This window comes from Garra rufa, chromosome 14, assembly GCF_049309525.1.
Source record: "Garra rufa chromosome 14, GarRuf1.0, whole genome shotgun sequence".
Classification (NCBI taxonomy): Eukaryota; Metazoa; Chordata; class Actinopteri; order Cypriniformes; family Cyprinidae; genus Garra; species Garra rufa.
Window position 1 is genome coordinate 9332605 of NC_133374.1, and position 19133 is coordinate 9351737.

Below are 19133 nucleotides of genomic sequence, written 5' to 3' on the forward strand. Positions count from 1 at the left end.
TACACCAAATGAAGGCTACATCATTGTGGCCAAACAATTCAATTTTTGTTGATTTTTGTTTGAAATTGAACTTACTCTCCTGTCACTTTAAAATACAGACAAAAGCAGTACAGAAGAGGTGAAATATTACTTTATTAATTGGGCATTTTAAAATCAAAATAAACAGGATATTGGTTGTGATGATTCCAGTATCAGACAGCTTAGGGAAAAGTATAGTGATACTAATTGGGGTAGCATCAGTGAGAATGCACGCTATTTTTAACCCTCCAAGCCATGTAAAGCACAGCTATAAATAATGATCTGTATGTAAAAAAAAAAAAAAAAGAACTTAATCAAAGGAGGCAACCTGAGTTATTTAAATAGGATGAATTTAACTAACTGAGTAATGTTAACTGTGTTGAATCCTTTGTATTATAGGCTACGTGTGTGTGATGCTATTGTAAAATTATTCACCAGGGGCATTAGATGGGCTGATAGCATTTTTTTTATAGAGTCTTTTGCGGTTAGAATTTGTGTTTGCTTATACTATTATTTCATTGTGAATGTGTTATAATTGATTAAATGATTTTTAAACATCTAAATGTTTAGTCCATTTGAAACTGAGTAACATTTGAAGACTGCAACATCAGACATATTTTGTTACAGAAGGCAAAGTTTGCAACCATTCTTCATTTCCTGCCTAGTTGAATTTACACTTTAACCAAAGTGAGAACATTTAACAGACTGTAAAAGAATTCTGCTTGTGTCTGCAGTGTTATACACTTAAACATGTTTATTCATTGCACAGAGAAAACTATGTATTTTTTAAACCAACAATTGCAATTAAAATAATCAACCCCTGGAGATTGTAATTATTTACAAATTTAGGCTTTTATAAAGATCCAGATTATTATTATTATTATTATTTTAATTGCTTCTTTAATGGATTAGTGGTAAATTAAAATGCCTAATGTCAATATATCATGTAATGTTTTTGAGTTAAAGGATTTCTTTTTTAATATAGATACCTGTATGTTACACATATTCAACGCAGCTGTTTTAATCATACTTATTTGTATAGTATGGTACAAAATAGTAGTAAAACTCAATTAACCATTTGGAAACTGGAAACTTTAGCTGTGCTAATGTTGAGGTAGAAAATAACAGGAGAGAGACAGGACATTGAGTACAATCCATTTGGACTGATACCTAAATGAACTATAGTTATAGCATTTCAATTATAAGCAATATATTAAGAATACAACTCTTACTTTTCATTATTTAGTTGATTAATATGCCTTAATATTAGATTTCAATGCAGTTCATTTTTAATGGTTAACTATCATAAATGCCAACCAGGGATGCAAATTAATGACCTCCCAATTTATTATTATTATAGGCCACATTTACACTGTTGTTTTTAATGGAACCCATTCAGTATGACTATATAATAATAATAATAATAATAATAATAATAATAATAATAATAATAATTATTATTATTATTAAGTAATTTTATGATATTACAGCTTTCCAATCAGATCTACATGACATATAGATGTCTGTTTTTGCCAAAAGGTGACAAGTTTGCATCCCTGCATAAAAAGTTTGTATAGAGTTGATTTATCATTAAAGTGTTTTTTTAGGGCAATGGTACACTTCTGCTATTTAAAAAAAATAAAGATCAGTTCTGTTTTCTTTTCTTGTTCTCTTTTAATATCTTACATGTTCATGACCATATGGATTTTATTTAGCCTGTCATTTCCGTCTCAAACTGCACAGCTTTTTACAAAGCAGTAAAAAGTTCAATTCAATGTGCAACACCAAAACTTCGTACATCTGAGCTACAGTAAGCACACAGGAAATACAAAGACACAAGCCACAGTACATTTGTTTGTGTTTCTTCTCTTTGGTTTCAGCCACAAGCTAACCACTTACAGGTACAAATATCTAGAATTAAGGTCGCATGTGCAAATGGATGTAATAAACACAACATTAGATGTCAAAAATACTGAATGTACACTAGAGTAAATCATGTAAAACAGAATTTACAAATAGAGCAACAGTCAATGCCCTGCACATTTTGAGACCTGTTTCAAGCACTGCCATTCTACCCTCGATTTCTATGCTGACTACTGATAAAAATAGACATAAGTGTGGATTCCAACCACCAGCCTTGACAGAACTGTTCCAATAGAGAATCTTCTTTATATTACAAGCCCAGTAATATTGTTGGAAGTTGGGAAGTGCAAGTCCTCCCTTAGACTTAGGAAGCTGGAGAACTGATTGGCATGCAGGCTTGTTTGCCCAAATGAATGAATGCAAAATACCATCAAAATTATTAAAAAAGGACTTATTAATGCAAATCGGAATATGTTGAAAAAGATAAAGGAACTTGGGTAAGATAACCATTTTTCACTATTAATGCAGCCCACAAGGGACAAAGGAAGCAAAGACCATTTAGACAAGTCTAGCTTGGTTTTACCAACAAGCGGTTGAAAACTTTTGACAAATAATTTATGAAATGAATTGGTAAAAAAAACACCCAAGTATTTAAATCCACCTGAAGCTATTCTAAAGGGAAAAAGAGAATACGAGATCTTACTAGCCTCAAGGTTGACAAAAAAAAAATTAAATAAAAAAAAAATAGTTCACTTTTTTGCAGATTGATCTTGTAACCAGAGAGATGACTGAATTTATCTAGAATGTCCAGAATCACAGGCAAGCAGGAGACAGGGTTAGAAATGTACAATAAAAGATCATCGGCATAGGGAGAAAGTTTATGAACTGAACCATAACGGTTTTGAGCTATTCCCTCAAAACCGGCATGGCTACAAAGCCAAATAGCTAGAGGCTCTATTGCAAGATTAAAAAGTAAAGGAGAGAGGGGACAGCCCTGACGTGTCCCACGCTGAAGAGAAAAAAGGGGTGAATACAAGCCATTAGTACGTACTGAAGCAACCGGTGATGAGTAAAGAAGCTGAATCCAATAAATAAAGTTAGAGTTACAGTCAAAAAATTTCTCTAAAATAAAAAATGAATAAACCCATTCAACCCTGTCAAATGCCTTCTCGGCATCTAAAGACAGAATTATTTCCAATGAGTCAGATGGGAAGCCTCCTAGTATTAAAGAATGAATGTCTTCCTGGTGTAAAACCTGTGTGATCTAGACAAATTAAAGATCGTATTGCCAACTGAAGACATCAAGACTTTGAATTTTAAAATCAACATTAAGGAGTGACACCAGTCTGTAACTACCACAAGAGATGGGGTCTTAATCTTTCTTAAGAAGCAGGGAGATTGAAGCCTCACATAAAGTCGGAGGAAGATGGCCGTCCTTAAAAGAATCATTTTATAACCTGGCCAGGACAGGGATTAGTGAGGAGGAAGATGACTTATTGAACTTGGCTGGGCCAGGTGACTTACAGTACCAGATTGCATATATTTATTTGTTTTTTGTATTTCTACTTCAGTGATTGGACCACCTACACTCAAAAATAAAGGTGCTTCATGATGCCACATTTTTTGTTTAAATGGTTCCATAAAGAACCTTAAACACCTCAAGAAACTTCACAAAAGGTTCTTTGTAGTGAAAGAAGGTTCTTTAGATTATAAAAAGGTAATAAAAAGATGGTTCTTTAAAGAAGCTTTGATTAAATGGTTCTTTGTGAAACCAAAAATGGTTCTTCTATGGAATAGCTGAGAAGAACCTTTTAAAGCATCTTTATTTTTAAGAGTGTAGGCTGTTGGCAAGAGTTTCATCAATTTTCAGAAAAGTTCATGAATTAAAAAAAAATAATCAAGGCTTGTTGCAAAATTTTAGGAGCTCTCAGACATATACAATGTGGCATAGTAATCTTAAAATATAGAATTAATCCCCGTTTGATCTGATATCAGTTCACCTGTTGTCGCACTGGCCATGCAAGCTTGATGAGCCTTGTCCACTTTGTCACGGTGTTCCAAAAAAAGTTGCCTTGCTGTTGTATTTGTCATCAGAAGATCATATTCAGCCTGTAACTGCACACATTTAGTATAAAGAGAAGGGGAGGGGCAAGAGGGGCATCTAACTTGTAGAGATCATTTGCAATCAAAGACATTCTGTTTCGGTTTTTCTTAAATAAGAAACGTAAGAAATAACTTGTCCATGAATAAAAGCCTTAAAAGCTTCCCAAAGAGTAAGACTACTGATATCTGGAGTCTGATTAAGCTCAAAATATAAATTAATCTGCAAAGCAACGAAATCTTTAAAATTATCATCTGATAATCTAGAAGAGTCAAATCTCCAAGTAGGAGGTGTGAATCTGCAAGGGGGTAAATGACTCCTTTAAGTCAAGAGCATAATTTAAGCATATAAGATCACTAAAATCACTGCTCATTCTGGGTGGAATCTATCCAAGGGGGCATTCATCCGTGTTGTTTGGGTTCTTTGAGGAAATCATTGTTTTTGCAATCTTATCCAACACAAGCAACCAAAATGAGCACAGGCCTCACTGGACAGGACACTGACTTGCCTAATCTGTCAGATACTTCCTCCACTTAATATTTTCCAAGTTCAGACACCACACCTTATTAGGTTTCCTTTACTTGACCTTAAAATTCTTGGTTTCTGTTTCTGGAACTAGTTGTCGACACCACCCCTGAATGTAATGCTCGTCTAAATGAGCTGCAGCATTTTCCTGTTTGGCAAATTTGGCTGTTAATTCACTTTTGTGCTTCTCTCCACAATTTCTGCACAAAAAGGTGAGATGATGTCATCTCTTCATTTGTTTGAATGTTTTTTTTTTGATACTTCAACATCTTGCTTGTTGAGTGCTGTGTTCTCTTGAAGCTTCTTTAATCAGAGATCACCTTGGTATTTCTTTGATGCCAGACTATTTATTGGTGTCTGACCATATATAAAGCCACAATATCAACAAGCAAAGTGTTTAATTATTTAAAAATACAGTGCTCTTTCCATTTCCTTAAAAGTAGAAATCATCTTATAAGTAATTATAGGCCTGAGTTAAACACGGAACTGTTTGATGTGGTTTGGTCATTCAGTAAATTCTTCAATTACAGTGTATGGCCATAAACACATCCTGAAGGATTCTCATGTTTACTGATCTAGAAGTACGTTAGACACCTCCATTAGAGGGTGTTTCTTCTAAATAGTTTTAACAGCACTAACCACTGTCACAGGAAGTAAGCTTCACGCTTAGATGACAGAATTAACATATCTCTTTATCTCTACCAGGAATATGTGTTTTTTGCCTATTTCTTTTATGTCTGAAGGTTTAGCTATGCAAATATAACACGTTAGAAATACTGTAGTTCTCCTTTTGTTTCTCGGTTTGAATGTTTTTAAGACGCCCATTGAGAACAACGGATTCGGCTTGGAGGTAAAAGATTTTATCTTTCTTTTTTTACTGCGGTGAAAACACATTTGGTTTTTGTCAGATTTCTGACATAATCTGTTAATTCTGTAACGATCATGCATGACAAGCAGTGTGTTCCTTCAAACAAAGGGTTTTTGTGATTAATAGCATGTGTCTGATCAAATTTTAGTTCAAGAAACATTTACGGTGTCATCAGCAAGTTCTAATATATTGTAAGACAATAAGGCTAATGATACTTGGGGCAACTTTTTTTGAGCAGTGTTGCTTGGACACTTTCCCATTGAAAATGGGTAAAAATTTCTATTTGGATAATTTAGATCAGTTGTGGGCCTGTGTCTCACCTGGTTGCCCGTTGACGTCAACAGTGCTCAAAAAAGTTGCCCCGGGTATCATCAGAATAACGGTTTAAAAAATTGTCAGTTATTATAGCAATAAATGATGTATTGGAGCAATAGGCCTAATATGTTAGCTACTGTAACTGCAGTTTGAATACAGTAACAAATAATAATAAAAAAACAACAACAAAAAAAAACAATTAGAATTAGTTAGCAAATGAAAAAAAAAATTTTTTTTGGGCATACAAGGGTGAACAAAAAAAAAAAGGAAGAAGAAACAGACTGACTCATTCACAGCTGTGACTACAGAAATATCCATATTCACCCACACACAACGACAAACACTAAATGTGCTGTCAAAGTTTGTTCTGAACTCACCGGAGCCCAACATAATAATATAACTATCTTTATTTCATTAGCAGCAGACAGAATGATGGTTCATGAAAGGATTCATCTACTTCTGTTTGGTGTGTATTGTCTATGTTATATACTGAATGCTCAATTTTGTAAATGATTGTTCTTATTTATCCACAATATACGTGAAAAGTATCACTGGGGTTGTTTTTTTCTGCAGCTCTTCTTACGGGCTTCTGCATCAGCTCAAATGAAGAGCTAATAGATGTGTCTGAAGGACCAAAAACAGCAAATGAAGGATCATGTGTGACCATCCCCTGTACTTACGAAAAACAAAAGGGCAAAACGTATACACTGTTGTGGTTTCAAAATCCAAATTATGATGATGAATCAAAAATGTTTAAAGGGACTATTGTATACAGTAACACAGATGATCGTCCCCAGTCACCGGGTTACTCCAGCAGAGTGGAATACATCACTGATGCAACATCATTTACGCAGCAACAAAACCAAAAAGTCAGCATAAAATGTGATTTAAGAATCACTGATCTACAAAAGACAGACAGTGGGAACTACAGCTTTAGAATCGTTTCACCTGCAGTACCTGTAGAGAAGAGTATTAAGCACATTAGTAAAGCTGTAAATCTCACAGTTACAGGTAAGCAATGAATTACTGCTAAGATATATGTCATGATTCTTAAGGGTTGTTTTCTTAAGAAAATTGTCTCTTCATTTGAAAATTAATTCTTTCTTCATAGAAAATAAAACAGATGTTTATCAGAAAGCTAATGTTGTTTTTTTAAACAATAAAACTAACATTTTAAAAAAGCACGTAATAAATGGGGGGGGGGGGGGGGGGGTTCCCATAGATGGTACGTTCAATGTCCAACTGTCAAAACTCCCAGAATCCCTTGAGACTCAATCAAACTTCCCTTCTGTTATATTTCTAATACATTAAACTCATTCAAACTAACTTGTTAATCATGCTAGAAACTTGCTAGTCATGTTAACAACATGCTAGTAACTTGTTAATCATGGTACTCATGCTAGTAACATGCTAATAACTTGCTAGTAACATGCTAATTATGTTACAATCATGCTACCAACATGTTAATCATGCTAGAAACATGCTAACGACAGACTAGTAACATGTTAATCATGCTAGAAACGTGCTAACGACAGACTAGTAACATGTTAATCATGCTGTAAACATGTTAACAGCATGCTAATCATACTAACAACATGCTAGTAACTTTCTAATAATACTAATAACATCCTAGGAACTTGTTAATCATGCTAGCAACATGCTAATGACATGCTAATCAGGATAGTAACTTGTTATCATGCTAACAACATGCTAGTAACATTAATCATAGTAGCAACATGCTAGTAACATTTTAATCATGCTGCAAACATACTAGCAACATGCTAGTCATGTTAGAAACATGCTAATAACTTGCTGAATTGCTAGTAACATGCTAATTATGTTAGAATCATGCTACCAACATGCTAGTAACATGTTAATCATGCTATAAACATGCTAGTAACATGTTAATCGTGATAAAATCATGTTAGCAACATGCTAGTAATATGCTAATCATGCTAGAATCATGCTACATGCTAGAAACATGCAAATGATGATAACAATATACTAGTAACATGCTAATCATGCTGTAAACAAGCTAACGGCATGCTAATAATGCTAGCCACACGTTAGTGACATGCTAATCATGCTGTAAACATGCTAATGACATGCTAATAATGCTATCCACATGTTAGTGACATGCTAATCATACGAACAACATGCTACTAAGTTTCTAATCATATAGAACATCCTAGTGACTTGTTAATCATGCTAGCAACAGGCTAATGACATGCTAATCATGCTAGTAACATGTTATCGGGCTAAGAACATGCTAGTAACATGTTAATCATGCTCCAAACATACTAGCAACATGGTAGACATGCTAGAAACATGCTAGCAACTTGCTATCCATCTATCTATAGATCTATCAACCTTTAAGCTTTTAACTACTTTAAACAGATTATTTAAGACTGAAAACTGTCAAACGTATCTAGTTGTTATTGTAATAGTAAGTGTGCATGGAACGTGTAATAAGGACACCTTAAAATAAAATGTTACCTAATTTTTTTGATTAATGCTTTGATAATTATAGAAGCCTTTTTCTGCTTTGGAATAGTAAAATTAAAATGGTAATTTTAACAACTTTTTATCTCACAATCCTTTTTCTTGATTTCTGAGGGCCTTCCGCACACAGAGACGCAAAATGACACCTGTGCGTTTTTGTGTGTACAGGTAATCTGTATATTTTATGAAACAATGACACCATGTAACAGCAACAACAGCACGAACAAAAAATGAATAACTGTATTTTTATTAACTAACATTAACAGATTAATAAATAGTGTAATAATTGCATGGTTCCATGTTTGTCTTCTTGTTGCTGTGTTGGGTTCGTATACAGTGCACAAGGTTTAGTCTTCTCCATCAGATGGACAAAGCTCTGGCTTCGTGTGGAAAGGCCCTGAATTTGTATTTCACAAATTTGTCTTTTTTCTTATAATTTCAAGTTGCGAGATTAAACTTGCAATTCTGAGAGTTTACTCAAATTCTGAGAAAAGTTTGAATTATGTGATATATACTTGCAATAGTGTTTGTGTGTGTGTGTGTGGGGGGGGGGGGGATCTAACTTCGTCACAGAATAACAGAAAATAAACAACTACGGCTTTTTAACTCACAACTCTGAATTGTTTTCCTCACATTTACAAAAGTTTATTTTTATTTACAAATTGTACTTTTCTTTGCAGAACTGTGAGATTATATCTCAGAAATCTGATGTCTTTTCTCAGAATTTGAAATTGCGAGATAAGATTTTTTGGAAAACAAAATGTAAGGTTCTGGATCACCTTTTCTCACTCCATATTCCTTTCAGACAATCCTTGTAAGGTGCACATTGAATCATCTGAGCTGAAAAATCCACTCAATGAGTTAGATGAATTTACTGTTCACTGTTCCACATCTGGTTCCTGCAATTTACATCCTGAGTGGCTCGTTCATACATCAAAACAAAAGCAAGAATGGACGTCCTTATTGTCAACTGATATGATCACAGTGACTGAAGAGCAAGAAGAAGACAGAAAGATCACCAAATTGAAACTCAACGTGACATGGAAAGAAGACAACAGGATTCTGTCATGTCGACCAGCGAAGAGTGAGGACAGCTGCCAGATCAGGAATATCACTCTGTCTGTGGAACGTGAGTGTGTACATCATGTGTTTATGAACACTATATTTACTGTACACAGTCACTGACTGAGCATTATTCACAGCAGCTGTCTGCATCTCTTTTTCTTCTCTAGATGCACCTAAAGAGACAAAGGCAACAGTGAGCTCTCAAGATGTGAAGGAGGGAGATACTGTCACTCTCTCCTGCACCAGCAGAGGTCGCCCTGATGTCAGCTTCACATGGTTCAAAAAAGAGAAACTAGAAGAGTCTCAACAAATGTCTGACTGGAAACTAACCGAAGTGAAAACAGAAGACAGTGGAGAATATTACTGTGAAGCTAAAAACAAGTATGGAACAGAGAAATCAAATATCATTAAAATTGATGTGAAGTGTGAGTATAATGCTTTTTGTTAACAGATACCTTTGAAGAACCTCATTCAGATTATGAACTTCGGTGCTTCATCTGTTGAAATACTTTTATTTGACTAAAAAATGCATTTCTTGTGCCTGTGCATTGCATTTGTCAGATGGTCCACAAGGTGTGACAGTGCAACCTCTTTTCAACATTAATGATCTTCAAGAGGGAGACAAACTGACACTGAAGTGTTCAGTCCAGAAAGGTAACCCCGCAGTCTATCGGTTTACATGGTACAAAGATTCCCAATCCCACAGAGAAACCAGCGAGACATTAACCATCAGTAAAGTTTCTGCAGAACACAAAGGATTTTACCAATGCCAGGCTGATAATAAGATAAAAACAGCAACATCAAATAAACTCGAAGTATTTGTAAAGTGTAAGTATTACATTATTTGCAACACTTTTTATTTGTACCGTCAACAAAGAAATAACATGCTTATGGTAATGTTTTTAATGAAATATCTTTTAGAGTTTGATTTTATATTTAGCATAAATCATAAAGTTAAAAGTTAACATTACTAATTTTCATTTAGAAAACTCCTGCAAACTAAACTAATTTAAATGGAAATTAGCAAAAGCATGTTAGAGGATGAATCTCTTCACAATTAAAAATGTAATTATTAGTTAAAATTATATATTCCTACAAAAACCTCCATTAATATTTTATTATATTGTACTAATTGTGTGACTATACTCTAAATTTTTGTTATGTTTTCACAGATTCACCAAGAAACATTAAAATCGAGGGCGCAACCTCTGTAAAAGTGGACACTACACTGACTTTGACGTGCTCAGCTGATGCTAACCCTAGGCAATGCAGGTACACATGGAAGCACACACCTGGACTGTCTTCTTTCCCATTATCACTGGGAACTGGACAACAGTTAAACATTGAGAAAGTGACCATTCAACATGCAGGGCAGTACACATGTGATGTAACCAATGACATAGGTACAAGATCACACACCATTCAACTTGATGTGCTTTGTAAGTCTGTTTTGCTCTAAAATCTATATCTTAACTAATCAAAGTTAATAATTTCACAAACAGCCGAACCATTTTGTCACTTTTTCTTTTAAACTCTGCAGATCCTCCATCTAATCTCAATTTGACCATGAAACGGGAAGTGAAAGAGTTTGAAGTGATCTCCATTATCTGCATTGTTCAAAGCTTTCCTGTGTCACACCTCACAGTGACAGGACCTCAGGGGGATCTGAGAAATATTCAGGACAGTCGAAGTAACAGCACTGGATCTGCAAACAAGTTGAGTTTCTATTTGAATGTCACCGAGTCAGATGCAGGAATGTACAAATGCAAAGCGGAAAATAGTGAAGGAACACCAGAGATTCAAGAAAAACTAACTGTGTTGTGTAAGTAATAACGACAAATTTGTAATCATTTAAAAGATGTTTCAAGCTATTTTGAAGGACATGAGATGCTTTAATTTTACTTGAAAGTGGCCAAACTGATCAACAGGACTTTGAGCATTACTTCACCTAAACATTTTCCCCCGGTTTCACAGACAAGGCTTAAGCCTAGTCCTAGACTAAAATGTAAATCTGAGTTGTTTCAACTAAATTGCACTGATTGATCCTAAAATATATTAGTGCCTTTGTTTTGTCTCAAGATGCACACCAGCAATGTTTTTATTCTAATCACATTTATGAAAATTGCTTAAATGTCCTAATTGAACTTACTGCATGGCCTAATCTTGGCTTAGTCTAAACCCTATATATTATGTTTATACAGATGCACCCAAAAATGTGACTGCAAGTACTACAGGAGAACAAAAAATTGGGAGTAAGCTGACCCTTACATGTGCGGCTCGCGCCAATCCTACTCCGTCCTCATATGAGTGGAAGAAACACTTCAATGGAGTGAAAAATACAGTCGGACATAAACAGGAACTACACTTTAATTCTCTTAAAATCTCAGACTCTGGTCGGTATATCTGTATTGCTCAAAATGCCATTGGAATAACAAAATCTCCATCAGTAGAGATCAAGGTGAAATGTGAGTATTCTCAACAAACTTAAGCTTTTAAAGACAAAAATGCTTTATTTTTGAAATTTGACTTTCTGATTAATCTAAGATTGTCCAAAGTTTTTTTTTTTTTGTTGATTAGGTTAAAGTGCTTTCCATCTACCAAATGTTATAAATATTCATGTCCTGTTGCCTGCTTTCTTTAGATGCTCCAAACATAAGTATTGTTCATAACATGACAACTTTAACTTGGGAGTTTCCAGTCCATCTGACCTGCAGTGCAGATGCATATCCTCCTGCCAAAGTTTACAAATGGTACAAACAGGGGGACAACATGACCATACTGTCAGACAAGCAGAACTTCACTGTTCAGCCACAGAAACCAGGAATGTATTACTGTACAGCAGATAATGAAATCGGACAATCACGATCTGAACACATCATGTTATTTATCAGCAGTGAGTATCAACAAAAATAAAAATCTACTCATTTATCCAGACTTTAGATGTAGCCATTTTTCTACAACTGCCTATTTGGACTAACCATGATGACCAAGCAATTTATTTCCCTAATATTTTAATTATACCTTTCAGAGTGATATATTTCCATGAAACCATAATGAACATATAAAAATACCACAGTATGTTTTAAGATATTTAAAGCAATGCCACCGCCAGTTATTTTACTTTGAAATCTGTGATTCCACACACTGCCAATTTACACAATATTTCAACACACTGGGTTGCCAGTTGATAGAAAACACAGCAAATTGTAGCCATGGAAGCCAGCAACGGGGTCAGAGATTGCTGATAAAAATGCCTTGTCATCCATCTAAAAAGCGTTAAAACACTCAGAAATCAACTTACAGGGCAAGACTCGTTCCTGTTGCACACCCTCAATCTGGCAACCGACATGAGCATTAAGTCTAAAGAGGAGGGGGCAGAAGAAATACCTTTTCCAATATTTTAAATTTGGACTGTAATACCTATATGTGACCCTGGATCACAAAACCAGTCATAAGGTTCAATTTTACAAAACTGAGATATATACATCATATGAAAGCTCAATAAATAAGCTTTCTAGTTTCTATTGATGTACAGTTTGTTAGAATAGGACAATATTTGGCCGAGATACATCTATTTGAAAATCTGGAATCTGAGGGTGCAAAAAAATCAAAATACTGAGAAAATCACCTTTAAAGTTGTCCAAATTAAGTTCTTAACAATGCATATTACTAATCAAAAATTACATTTTGATAGGTTTACAGTAGGAATTTTACAAAAAATCTTAATGTAACATGATCTCTACTTAATTTCCTAATGATTTTTGACTTAAAAGAAAAATCAATAATTTTGACCCATACAATGTATTTTTGGCTATTGCTACAAATATACCCCAGCGACTTAAGACTGGTTTTGTGGTCCAGGGTCACATATATAAACCGATAGCTGTCAATATTACATACTGTCCCTTTTTTTTTTTAAAAGGCTAAATGCACGATTAAAGCCAAATGCGTCAACATTTTGTATTTTTTAAGAGGTTAACTGGGTTAATTCATGAATGTAGGATGGATTACGTTATGCAGGGTTGAGTTTTAAAAACAATGTCTCTCTTAATTTAGATAACTCTCTTAAGGTGTTTTACCAGATCATCTTACCCATCATTCTCCTGTTGATTCTTATTCTTGTGGCCATCTTTCTGATACGCAGGTGCATACCTCTTTCCTTTTCTAAATGTTAATTTAAATGAAAAATATCACTAAATAAGCTTGTAGCATTTATTTGTTTATCTGCATGTTAGTAGTTTTAGGTTGTCAAGTTATACCAATGAATGTGCTTGTTATTTTACAGGACTATTATCAAGGCAAGAACAGATCAGCAACGTGGAGCAAATAATCTGTCACGCTTTTTTCCAGCATTCCTGTCACGATCTTCTACAGTGTCAAACTTGCTTTTATTGGTTATTTTACTTCTGTTTGTTTTGCAACTGAGCTGCTTACAGTATAATAATATTGAAATCACCTTAATATGCATTTTTAGACAATGAAATACTTCTGGTTGCTTAATAAGAGATAAACCCTGTGTTGTTTGGAATATTTAATCACTTAGGGATCACGTAATAATACCCAGGACAATCTGTCAGTGGAAGGCATTTCTGATCCTGGTTATGGAAGGGTTAATCAATCACGTCCGACACCCCATTCCCAAGATCCAACACGAGCACAGGACCTTGACCCAAGGTAATAGCGGCACAACTGATGGAGACATCCACTATTTGAAATGAAATTAATTTATCTTTTTTTCTCTTAAGGCCGAAATCTAATATCCACACGGTGTATGCTGCTATTAAACTGCCACAAATGAAACAGGTGAGAGAATGTTGTTCTTGTTGGTCATTGAAACATTGTCGTCACAAACAAATTACATTTTTACACTTAGCAAGATTTTTTCTTACAGGAAAAAAAGTCCCCAAAACAAAGCAAAACTGGATATATGGACAATGACGCAGCTACGTCTACCCTAAACTATGTCACTCTTGATTTCAAGGGACGAAATAAGCCAGAAAAAAGGTAAAGCAGATCAGGAAAATCAGAAGTATTATCTGTTATAACATATATAATGGCATCAGGAAAAAAAATAGGCTATAGTTTCCATGATCATTTAAATATATGACAAATGCACTAATGATGCTTTTGAATGTATGATTTTGATTTTTAGAGTACCTGAAGGTTCAGCAGTCTACGCTGTGGTGTCAAAAAATAAGCAGACAACGGTAAGGCTTTAGAATGTGTCAGACTATTAAAAGTTAAACTGTAGTTTGTGTCCCTCTAGCGTTTGAAAAATAAAACCGCATGCACCACTCGGAGAAATGTGGTTGTAGGCTACTCATTTTTGCACACATGGCAATCTAAAAACACGACTTCTCAGCGGGAAATCCTTATTAATAGTTTAATACATTTGTTTTTTTAATTAATGACGTTTACAAGCGGTCAAATCTTAATCTCTGAGAATCAAAATACAGGCTCAAGAGGTAAACATTCTGGTAAAGTTGACTATTAGGCCTCATATAGTTTAAGGTGAGACACTGCAGGTGAATAGGGTTAAAAAAAAAAACTAGTTATGAACTGATTCCATTGATAATTGAAAAAAAAAATGTATTACAAGTTTTCTAAAATGTCAAAGGCATTATTTAATGAAATATGCTCTAATTTGCATACATTTCTAAGACAAAAATCTAAACACTGGATAAAGGCTGTTTCCAAATTCTTGTTCATTTTTATTTTTTATTTTTGACATAGCCTATTAGAGTCAAGAGTTTTTACAGAGGGGTTTTCTCATTATGTCATTCCATAATTCAGATAAAAATTTACAACAGACAGGAAACTATATTTTTTACCATTTTTTTTTTTTGAGGAATAAAATGTTGTATAAAATCAAGCTAATTATATTTGAACAAATCTCTCTGTAAAAACATTCAGGATATAGGCAGGAATAAAAATGTAAAGTTTGGTGTGTGTAAGTGTTAGGCTACTGAAGTGGAGATTTATGGCTCAGTAGGCCTATAGGACAAAAAACTAATTTTGAGAAAACGGCCTTTAAAAATATGTATTGTAATTGAAATCTATTGACACAAATAGATAAAGTGCTATAAAATAAACACTTAACAGTGTCTTTTGGATGTTTTCTTTCCACTAGTCTAATAAAAACACTTTATGAAAAACCAAATAGCCCAAAATCTCAAATTTGACAGGGGCATGAAAAAACGGCATTTTTGCCTTAAGTGTCTCCACTTAGGACATTTAAAAAGAAGACGTTAATTGTTAATTTGTTGACATATTGTGTTTAGAATTTAAGCGTTCCGTCCTTGAAAATAAAATCCAGCATAGCACGAACAATGAACCCATAATGACCCGTTTAAGTAGTTAAAGTTATAACAAACACACGCTATCTATTGTTTAAACAAAATATCTTACCTAATGAATAGCTACGAAAGCCATCTCTAGTCTTAAATCTCGGGAGTTGTCCTCATCACCAGAAAACACGTTTGTCTGAGATTTGTCAGGGATTCGCCAGAGCTACTTCTCTCTGTTTACGGATATGACGAGACACGCACAGGTGAATTGCGTAGGCCTAGTATACAAATTCCCGCAAAATCCGTCCTGACAGGTCTAAAATGTAAAATACTTATGATATGCTTACTGTGGTAATTTAGGACAAGACAAAAATCCGTTTTGGAAGATGTACCGCCTCATCATTTAAATAATAATAAAAAAGTTTACATAATTATATTTTATTCAGAATAGTTGTAGTATTCTGTTACGTCCACACCAAGCCGCAACCTTCCGCTCTCTCTAACCAACACGAAAGTAGACTGCAATTCATCGACTGACCGCTAGAGACTCGCTGCAAAGGGAGTCCCCCACTGATAGATCAGTGGAGTCCCTGTTAAAATGCCCATCTTTACAGCAGAAAAAAAAATGTTTACAGCCTGGTGTAAAAAAAGTGGTTTTGGTTTATATGGCTAGTTTTGCCCTTCATGTCAACTGTGAGGGGGGTAAATTTTAAACTTATCCGTTTAAGTTATATTAAGCCTTAAAGTTCTGCATAATTAAGGGTGTGGCCACTAGAGTGACAGGGGGATTGCCGCTGCTGTCACCACTGTCGCGCTAGGCGGGCGTGGTTTCAGCAACCAGCTCAACCCACGTCCTGCCTCTTTGCCCATTTTCGATTACCCGGGAGTGACGCGCGATGACGCGAATCCAAGATGGCGACGGCCTAATCCCACCCACTATGAGTTTAAAAATCGTTCTTCAGAAACCTACAGGTGACGTCACGGACACTACATCCATATTTTTTTCCAGTCTATGGTCTACACACCAAACAGCAACCTCCCGCTCTCTCTATTGAAACCAACACGGAAGTAATCAGACTGCAATTCATTGACTGACCGCTAGATACTGGCTGCAAAATGGAGTCAATCCCATGTTAAAATTCCCATTTTTACAGCAGAAAAAAAAATGTTTACAGCCTGTTGCAAAAAGTGGTTTTGGTCTATATAGCTAGTTTTGCCCTTCATGTCAACTGTGAGGGGGTGAATTTTTTTTTATAACTCATCCGTTTAAGTTAAATTAAGCCTTAAAGTTCTGCATAATTAAGGGCGTGGCCACTTGAGTGACAGGGGGATTGCCGCTGCTGTCACCACTGTTGAGCTTGGCGGGTGTGGTTTCACCAACCATCTCCACCCACGTCCTGCCTCTTTGTCCATTTTCGGTTATCCGGGAATGACGTGCAGTGACACGATTCCAAGATGGTGACGGCCGACTCCCGCCCACCATAAGCTTCAAAAATGCTCTACAGTCTATGGTCTACACAAACAGCTGCTAACAATTAAGGATAAACCAGAAACTGTATGGAGCACTTTGTTTATACAACACTATAACCCCTTAACTGTCACCGTCCCACCTGTGGGACGCTTGGCGCTCTTTTTTCCGTTGTCCTTTTTCTCTATCAAATGTTTTAGTAACCATCATAAATTATATATCACTTGAAAGGTTAGAATCTCAAGAATCATCCTGTGAAAACCATTTTGAAATCGGACATTGCTTTACCATGGAAATGGTACTTTAAAATCGTTTTTCGGTCTCCTCCCCCTTAGCGGTGTCATATTACAAAATGCATTACGGTCTTTTAGAATCACAACTTTTTACATTCTTGACAAAAAACATATCATTGGAAAGGTCTGAGTCTCAGGATTGCATATTTGGTGGTCATTTTGTGATAGAACGAAAATTCTCTGAAAAATTTAGACTTTTGTGACAGAAAAAATGCATAAAAAATAAATATGGCATTTGGATGGCACCCGGTGGCTGTTTGTGGTATAACGCCCTAAACAAACTTTCACAGGAACCTTAATTTTTATCATATCAACTTCAAATTTGGAACATAACTTATTTAGATGTGAGGCTTCAATTTGATATCAAATTTAGGATAAAACCTGTTATGTAAAATATGTATTTTATATAAAATATAATAAAAATTGTACAGTGCATTTTATTTACAGTAAATTTAAACTTCTATAATTTGTTGATACTTTATTTTTTGAAAAAATTCCACTTCTGCAATAATCTGCTGATTGTCTTCTTTAAAAAGAGACCAACCTTAGATCTGTATTCCAAAGTGTTCATGAATTACAACAATTGAAGTTTGGATAGTACACGTTCATGCCTATTTTAAAAAATTGGGGTGACAGTTAATTAAGAACATTTGTTTAATCATTTCTTCCTCATCCTAGAATTCCCAATCAGACCATCACGATTATGAAAATGTATCTTCTGCAACTGTGCCAAAAGTTCCATTCACAAATACGGACTGGGAATCTGATACCAGCGAAGAAGATGAAGTGAATTACACCACTGTGTCTTGTTCTGCCAAGCCTGCTGCACCCAAACCTAACCAGAAGAGCCGCCTTAGCAGTTCAAGCTCAGATGAGGACAGAACTGCATATTCAGACATAAAAACATAAACTTTTCCAATTTAAGTATTAAAACCAATTAGTATATTCTTAATCTATATTATAGCTATAATAGTTTGAAAAATAATGTTATTTGAAAGAGTAAAACATATATAAATTATATTTATATTATATTCTACTCTTTTACTTTTTTATTTTTGCAATTAGTATTAGTGTTGAATTAATATAATACTGATAAATATATATGTTTTTAAGAATGCTATTTCATTATGTATTAATATTTGTGTGATGGCAAATTGACAAAAATGGTGTGAACATTTTGTTTTTCTACATTGTGTGAAATGCAACAATATAGCTTTGTATTATTATTAAACATTTGTATTTGTCACTGTAAAGCACTTACTTGGAATTTACTGAATTGCTGAACTAACAAGCTGAGAGCAGTCGACTGGTTGCATAAAACTGTGAATTTAAAAAAAGAACATCTCCCAGACTCAGTGATTTCAGGAAGGAATTATGTCACAAGTTTGTTATAATGTGAGAAGCAAATAATTGTTCAAAAATAAAATAATTGAATATGAAACTTTAATTAGACATAATAATATGAATGAATCATATATAATAGTCAGGTACAAAAGTAGTAGAGAATGTTTAACAATCAGAATAATTTGTAATTCACAATGATACTTCAGAGCAGTTGTTTGCTCAACCAACCCGCCCAAAGGATCTGGAAGTCCAAAGATTAATGCATATAGTATAAAAGTATGTTAAGTATTGTGTTAGAGATAATATTTACATAATATAGCATGACACATGTTTTATTATTGTTAATGAAGTCTGACACTGATAATCTTTTTAAAAACATTATGTAATGTGTAGCATTTTCATCAGATATTTCCATACAAGTTGTCTTCCTCCACGTTGATGTAATCAGCGTCATAATCATAACCCTTATGGAATATATCAAGAA

At 34.6% G+C, this 19133-nt stretch overlaps 1 protein-coding gene across 1 annotated transcript; it reads left to right on the forward strand.

The window, feature by feature from the left end:
- The first annotated feature begins 5640 nt into the window (after positions 1-5640).
- Positions 5641-18251, forward strand: LOC141285303 (B-cell receptor CD22). Its single transcript, XM_073818332.1, has 16 exons — positions 5641-5644; positions 6264-6701; positions 8998-9321; positions 9425-9682; positions 9819-10085; positions 10430-10696; positions 10798-11079; positions 11459-11722; positions 11899-12147; positions 13314-13401; positions 13543-13651; positions 13801-13931; positions 14003-14060; positions 14149-14261; positions 14410-14464; positions 17984-18251. Exons 1-16 carry the CDS (start codon positions 5641-5643, stop codon positions 18212-18214), a joined length of 3138 nt encoding a protein of 1045 aa, XP_073674433.1. The 3' UTR covers positions 18215-18251.
- Positions 18252-19133: the final 882 nt, after the last annotated feature.

Coding starts and splice junctions, on each gene's coding strand:
- LOC141285303 (XM_073818332.1), top strand. Junction 13,402..13,542: donor GCCATCTTTCTGATACGCAG/GTGCATACCTCT, acceptor GTTATTTTACAG/GACTATTATCAAGGCAAGAA. Junction 14,262..14,409: donor CGAAATAAGCCAGAAAAAAG/GTAAAGCAGATC, acceptor TTTGATTTTTAG/AGTACCTGAAGGTTCAGCAG.